General features: G+C 28.9%; 1 protein-coding gene across 1 annotated transcript; it reads right to left on the bottom strand.

The window, feature by feature from the left end:
* Positions 1-215: 215 nt before the first annotated feature.
* On the bottom strand, positions 216-8,389 carry CycE (cyclin E). The gene is made up of 4 exons (XM_011498096.1): positions 7,688-8,389; positions 4,774-5,380; positions 4,313-4,639; positions 216-1,022 (listed from the first exon to the last, which is right to left on the bottom strand). The coding sequence occupies exons 1-4, from the start codon at positions 7,699-7,701 to the stop codon at positions 606-608; spliced, it is 1,365 nt and encodes a 454-aa protein (XP_011496398.1). The 5' UTR covers positions 7,702-8,389; the 3' UTR covers positions 216-605.
* Positions 8,390-8,395: the final 6 nt, after the last annotated feature.

Here is an 8,395-nt window from a genome sequence, read left to right as displayed (position 1 = left end):
AATCATGTTCAATTTCTCTTTACTAATGATCACTGCAGATCATGTAATTTTAGTATATTTCTACCAACGTATAATTGACTTCTGTAAAATTTCGAAAGTAGAAATGTTTATTAATTTTACAATTCACTTTGTAAAATTTGAATTAGTTTATTCTATGACACTTGTAATTGTTTTATATTACCTTTACAAGTATTATTTAATAACTTTTGCTCTAAATTAAGTAAATGACTGATATAGAAAGAGAAGGGAAAGAATTCCGATTAATATTTTACATAGTAATTTATAATATCAATCAACTTTTTAGCTAAATATAAAATTTCAACCTTATGCAAGCTATAACTCTTTCCAAAACAATTTCTCTCCGCTTCATTAATTCCTCGCAACGGAAAGTCAAACATACAACCTCAGCTGTTTGACTCAAAGCCAATAGGTCTCATTTGGCTATAAGGATTTCTTAAGGGCCAAAATCCCCAACCCGTGAATAACTTTTTGTATATTCAACAGGGGAGGGTGGAAGGCGAGAGGCGGATGAAAAGCATTAAGAAGACATTGAGTAACGAGTGCAAAAAGAGTCAGGATCGACGAACGTCGAAGTGGGTCACGCGTTATGTATAGGGCTCCATTTGTGGTGGTAGCCTCGGTGGCGTCGGTGAGTTCTTCTGACTACTCGAAGGCGGAGTGAGGATACCACTTTGATCTGGACTACTGCCAGAGTCCAAGATAGCCTCGAAGTCGAGACAGTCGGCAAGCAGGGCGTCGTGTGTATGCCGCTGTTGGGCGAGCTCCAGCATGTCCAGGTCTATTACGTGCGTCTGGATGCGATGGGATTCATCTACGACGATGTTGGGTACAGAGGCGCGAAGTCCTGAGCCTGAATTAGTATCGAGGAGTGGCACTGCCGAGCGTAACATTTGCTGGGCGCGTTCCTCTGTCACCGTTAGGGCAAACGAACTTAGCCACTTAGCACAGGGCGCAAGCTGCTCCCACGTCAGCCGCGACACCCTCAAAGCACATTCCCTGCCCTGAAACATTTCGATTCATTATAATTTAATCTTTTAACAATTTGGAGATGTAGAATAGGTCGTTTGCATATAAAATCTAATTAACACCTTGAAAAATGCTGTTTTTTTTCTTTAATCATTTTTTATTACTAATACTTTTAAAGATCTGATCTACATAATTGAATTATACATTCAAACTAATATGCGCAACTTATTGATTTTACATCATATAATATTATAATATATAAATTCTTTTAAATTATAAGTTATCTCATATGTAGGTCAATTAGAAGATAAATAATAAATAAATTATACTTACACAAAGATGATGAATTTTTTAGAAACTTTTTTAATTTACCGTATAAAATGCTTATTGTATATAATAATAGATACATAAGAAAAGTTTTTACTATCGCATTTTGTATAATAAATCGATTTTATCGTTATTTGACCTTATTATTTTTAGCATACTTCGAAATTATTCAATTACTTGGACAATGTTAGCCTATCAATAAATAATTAAATTTTTATTTGAAATAAATACGAAATAAAATATGGTATTTAAAATAAATAAAAAAAAAAAATTATGTATAGAATATTGCTAATCGTTAAAAGATACTTGAAAAAATATATAAAATAACACTTAAATTATATTATATAAAATAATTATAGCTACATGCTTTATAAAAAAACGTGTTTTATGATGTATTATTTCTTAATATATTATTATGATCAATTATAATATGAGATTTATAATTAATTTATAATTTGTAATTTAACATGTAATATAAATTTCTTACGCATAATCGTGAATTATGGTTTAAAAAAAAAAAAAAAACTTTAAAATGTAAAAATTTTAATTATAGTATTATCATAAATTAAAAATATAATAAATAGAATAATTTAATGTAATAATGAAAATTTATTATACTTTACTATAGATATCCTCAAGTATTTGGACGAATATTAAATTGAAAAATTAAAATCTAAATTTGGTATAAAACTTTAAATAAATTAACTGATTAATTTTTTACAAAATAAGTAACGTTTTTTTTTTCGTTTTCAAAATTTTAAATATTAAATAAACGCTAAAATTTTCCATTATTTTGATATTACTTATTTTATTATCAACTAAAAAGATAATATTATAATAGGTATGCATGACAAAATTTTTATCAATGAAAATATCAAAATTTTTAAATCATGAAAAAAATGTGCAACATATTTTAAACTTATTTTCATATAAATAAGCTGACTATGGAAATTTAATTATCGATATTCGTAGATTTAAATAATATGTACTAAAACAAAATGGCAAATTAACATTAATAGAACCGAATATTTTTACTTAATATTTCACCTAATACCTTAATATTTTTATCCTGCTTTTCTATAAAATATTCAAATATATAATAAACTAAAAATACATTGACAAATCTTAGTGCTATAGATATGTTTAAAAATATGTCTTGATTAAGACATTTTATGATCTATTAATCTCCTTATTAATAATAAAATATATATTACAAATTATATAAATAGTAATATTATAAATTCTATAGAAACAAAATATACTATTTATCTTGTCTTAATATAATTTTCGATCAAAATTAATGACAGATGACGTATCGATTTATTTTCTTATCTTAATTATTAATCCCGATATATTAATGAATGCTTATCTACACAAATAAAAAAATTATTCTTTATATTTTATAAAATGAAAAGGAATGTAAAAAAAAAAATTTATTTAATTAATTTAAATATTTTTACGTTTACATAAAACTTATTACTTTTCCACTACAAAATTTGAAAAGCGTTCATTTCGGATGTATCAGTGATATGTGTAAACAATTATTATTTTTTTTTTATTATATTAAATTGTACTCTACATATAATTCTAACATTTATAAATTTTTTACTTTTAACTAATTTTTCAAATATTGTTAGCAATCATATTTTTCGTCGACTCTCCACGAGAATTGATTAATATAAATATTATTATATGTAAGAATACTGTATTTTAACACAAATAATAAATAATATATTATTGATAATTAAATATTGAAAAGAATGCATTAAACAAATGGAAACTCTATGTTGTATAAGCAAGTGAAATAAATTTAATTATACAGAAACGCGTGAGTTTTGGAGTAGAATAAGTAGAATACTATAGGATATGGTCAGACACCCCCGGCGGTTTTATCTAAGATTTTGTAATTGAGATTAATAGTAAATCAATGAATAATTAAAATTTTTTTTTTTTAATTATGATAAATTTGAATTAACTGAAGAATATAATTACACTGACGAATAATATTTTTTTTTTCACATTATCTAAAACGATATAATAAACAAATAAAGAACAATATTATTGGCAAATAAAGATTTCGATATATTTTAATCATCAATAGGGTTAATAAATAAGATTTTAAGAAATATTAATAATACGAGTAAAATTTTAATTCGAGGACGGTTCTATATTTTTCCGTTTTCTTCACTAGAGTATTCACAGAAATATTAATATTTTCAATTCTACTTTTGAATCTATTTTTTTTTTTTTTTTTTTTTTGTACTAAATATTAACAATTCGCCACTTATGAATTCATAACAAACTAATAACATCTCTTCACCCAAAAAGTTAGTAGATTATAATAATTTTAAAATTACCGTTTCAAAATTTTTTTTTTTTTAAAACTCGTAAAAATCAAATATATTATCTATAATAAATCATAATTGAAGAAAGATATTAAGATATTATTAAATTTTACACAACAAGAATTTAATTTAAAATTATTAACTACAAAACACCAAAATGGTGGATCTAATAAAGAGGTTTTGTTCTATGATCCGCCATTTTGAATGTACGAATTTTTTATTTGATTTTGTTTGGATTTGAATGAGATTTGAACACTGAAATTTTGGATTAATAAATATTTATTCTTTCTTAAATTATTAATATTTCAAAAATAATTATTACAAAAAATGTTGAAATTTTTTTATGTAAATTATATAAAAATTATATCAAGTAATTAGTATTTATTATTTTTGTGTTGGAAATTAAAAAGCAAAAAGAATTTTTATACACATATCAATAAAATAAACTTACTATTTGACTTTCTTATTTAAATTTAAAATGATTGTAAAATTTGTTAACAAAAACATGTTAAATGAATTATAATGCATTGGAATATTAAACATAAATAAAAATTGCAATTTTATTACTTCCAGGAATAATATTATAATTTAAATACTATACTATATATAAATATATTCAATAACAATAGATTAAATTAATATACAATTTTTACCTGAGTGTGATAAATAGCAGCAGCTGCTAAATGACTGTATGAAAACTTTAAACTTCCTTCGTCAAGTGTTGCTAAGTCTAAGAGCTGAGAAGCTTGTGAATACTGCAGTCCACCATACTGAGGGTAAATAAAAGTATTAGGTCTTGACCAATCACCAGATTCCACCTGCATGTAGACATTGAGCCAGCCTGGCGCTGTTACAGGTGACAAATTCCAACCAAGGCCTTTTAATACAACTAATTCTTTCCCAAGAATTTCTTCTTCAGTGCATGCACCATCAGTGACATATGCAAATTCTGCAATCTTTGGTGGATAAATTTCTTCGACCTAAAGAAAAATAATAATTGTTCCATTGTATAGTTTAGCCTACTAATGTATTAGTATAAAAAATAAATTCTCATCATACTTTAGAAAATATATAAGCAAGATTTTTTAAATATAAATTTGGAAATCAAAGTTACCTTTGCCGCAATAAATAAACATGTGATACCGATGAGTTGTAGCTGATTTTTCGGTACATTCTGATGAGTTGAAAGATACCTATCAATGTAATCCATGGCAAGGTAATAAGTTTCTCTATGTAATTTGTAAACTTCACAGACTTCAATTAACCAGTCTAATAAAATAGCTCTCATTCTGGGTTGTAATGTGGGATGCCTTTGAAACATTTGTGGATCTCTCTGGGTAACAGACTTTTGATCCCCCAAACACATAAGCGACCACACTTGTGTTCCATCGGCCCAAGGTAAAGAAGGTAAGGGTGTGGATTTACTATTTTCACTGTGAGAGGCAGATGGTGTTAGAAAACATGTAGATGTTCTGAGCTCTGACCATGTTGCTGGCTCTTGCTGTTCCTTAAGGGGTGAAGTTGTTGGCTGGGGTGTGTATGCTACACTTGGTGGATTAGAAATATTACATGTTTCTGGATATGTGCCATTTGATGACAATGAAGGCACTTTGTTAGGGGGATAAATATTCTCTGAATCTTCTGAGATTTCTGTTGCTCTTCTTTTACGTCTGTTACCCTTACCATTTTGAAGATGGAGCTTCGACTGCTTCTCTTGCACACTGAAACAATAAATAATTTTCTAATTTTCATTAAATACTACAATATCATAAGATCTGCAAGATAAATCAAATACAATTTTTAACAAAATTAATATAATATATTTAAATGATAATTTTATTATTGATGACTTAATAGCCAATAATTTAATAGCATTTAAATATTCACATTGGAAAATGTATATGAAATTTAATATTTTAGAGAAGTACAGTAACTCATCAGTTTTTCAGAAATAATTTATGAATATAAAGGAATGTAATTAAAATAATTAAAAGAAAAATCCCAAGTCTACATAATTTTATTTAAATCTATTATTTGCAAAATTAACAAAACTTTCTAATTATACTATATAAACACATAGTTGTATTTTATAATCTTTATATAATAGTGTATTCTTATATAATTTAAAAAATATTTATCAACTTGTATTAAATCACTTACATTCAAATAATAGATAGATAACTCAATACAATCTTATTTTATATATTATATTATAAAGCTTTTAGTATTTCTTAAATTATAATTTAATATTATGCATTAAAGATTGTAATTAAACAGATCAAATAAAAATTATCATATTTAAATGTAATAGAAATTGAAATGATTTTGTAAAATATTCATAGCCAATATATTATAACTAAATTAATAAAAAGAAATATTGGAGCAAGTTTGAATAAGCAACAGTTAAATTCTATTGAAATGAAATTTTTTAATAAACATTGTCCAATTTTTTTGCATTTACTATTTTTATGCTTTTATATAAAAACATTTTTCAACTCAAAGAGAAATTTAAATAATATATTTAATTATTCCAATGTAGTTGATATTTATTACTTAATTAGAGTTACAATAGTTATTGAAAATCATGTACTCCACAATAAGATAGGTTTCTATCAAAATAAAAAAAAAAAAGAAGAAAGAATTTCCTTGCATTATCTAATTTTTAAAAAAATCACATGTTATTAATTATTGAAAATGACATAAAACCTGAATTGTAATGATTATAGTAAATTATATATAAGAATTAAAAATTGGTACTTTCAATTTTCATAAATATATAAAGGTTTATGAATCTTATGATGAAAAAAATTAAAAATAGTAATGGCAAGATATTTTTGTAAGAAAATTTATTTGAGTTCAATTAATTTCTTTTAGAAATTAACTAAATCGAAACACTAATAACATTTTTAATATTTAAATTTATGGTCAATAATACTTATAATTTTACATATTACAGCTAAACATAACTTTTTGGCCTATTAAAAAACAATAATAATAATAGTAATAAAAAGCAATTATAAAAATAAAAAATCTATATTCTTAGAGCTATGTCTTTTTTAATTCTGTTTTTCCTATGCTCATGTTGTTCAAGGTAATGGTATAAATAAAAAGAAATAAAATAATAAATAAGTTAGAAAAATGAAGTAACAAATAAATAACATAAAAATTAAAATACTACCGCAGGAACTCTCATGATATCTACAAGTTGTGAAATCTAAAATTTTCATAAAAAAAAAAAAGAAAAATAAATTACACATAAGGATATATGAGATTTACATTTATAAAGAAAAATCATTACAGCACATATAATTATTTATATCTTATGGTTTATGGAGTATTAATTATTGGAGATGTACACATTTTTTTTTTTCATACATCTTAGGAAAAGTATCGATATAGGTTGTTCAGAAATATTGTTTAAAAATTAGCATTAAAGACACCAATATCCATTGTAAATGAATATAATAAATATAAAACATCTGCATAACGTGAGACTTTGGATATTAAAAAATACACACACACACACACACACACACACACACACACACACACACACAAAACAAACAAACAAAACAAGAAGCAAATAAATAAGAAAGAAAATGGGCTACTTTATAAAATTAAATAGTTATTAATGACTACTTGAAAGCTTGATGATCAAAGTCTCTTCGTCACTCACCAAGCTGGACCTAGAAATTAGAGCAAAAATTCTAAATAACGAGACTGAAACTTGCCGCATTATTTCCCAGTGTCATAATGCTTCGATTTACTGAAAAAGCAAGAAAAAAATCCAGCCACGATGAGAGATTAAAAAAAATTGCCAATCACGCAGTCATTCAAAGATATTTCCTCCCTCCTCCGAAGAGAAGGTTATAACCGCACGAGGCTCCGGAAAATCGCTGCTAAAGTCAGCATAAGGTCCACTAGAATCCCCGCTGAAGCATAATCCTTGGGAATCCAAGGGCAAGGGCGGAGCAAGGCCATAAAAAAAATCGCCAAAGTATAGTGGCGCATAAACCGCGCACTCTCACCTCGTTTGTGGCATCTTGCGGCCTCCGCGTTTCCGTGCCTCCGTCTCTCGTATTTCCACGTCGTCGGCAACTCCGACGCAGCTCCCCGTGGACGGTAGATTCCAGGCCGATCTGCGGCAGGTCCTCGAGTGCTCTGCTAGCTCGCGGGCGGAAAACGAGGCCGAAAAGTGCGGGACACGAGAGCTCGTCCGGTTGCCCTCTCGCGCTATTCCAGCGCCATAATGCAGCGGCAACTTCTCGCGCGCCTCTCCTCAAAGCCCGCGAAAGTTTGGCTCGCTTTTGGGCGGCCCGCCTCGACCCCCGGTCGACCGGCGCTCACCCCAAGGGCCGACCCTGGGCTTCGAGGCCCGGTTAAGCTCCTCTCCTCGGCGAGGCCGCGGACTTAAGGCTCGCGAACGCCGCCTTCGCCACGAGTATGCCGTGCGAAGCGCGGGAGAAGAGCGCGCGAAAAGCTACCCTCGAGCGACACACCGATCGCTGCTGCGTGTCGCGCGCGCGCTCGCGCCCTCTATATTTCCCGCATAACCTCAAACGGCGTTTTCCGATTTTCCGATTTTCCAAGTTGACAAGCGCCGGCGGGCAGCCCTCGGCTCGGTCCGTAATCTTCGGCCTTCGGCCCCGGTCCTCTGCCCCGGCTCCAGGAGGCTGTAAACGAGGGCGCGCTACGCGCCGCCGTTCGCTCCTCTCCGAGGGCGTTCCAGGACGACG

The sequence above is a fragment of the Ceratosolen solmsi genome, unplaced genomic scaffold (assembly GCF_000503995.2).
Source record: "Ceratosolen solmsi marchali unplaced genomic scaffold, CerSol_1.0 scaffold14, whole genome shotgun sequence".
NCBI classification, from domain to species: Eukaryota; Metazoa; Arthropoda; class Insecta; order Hymenoptera; family Agaonidae; genus Ceratosolen; species Ceratosolen solmsi.
The sequence above is the reverse complement of the archived record's forward strand: the minus strand, read 5'-3'. Positions and strand labels throughout refer to the sequence as shown.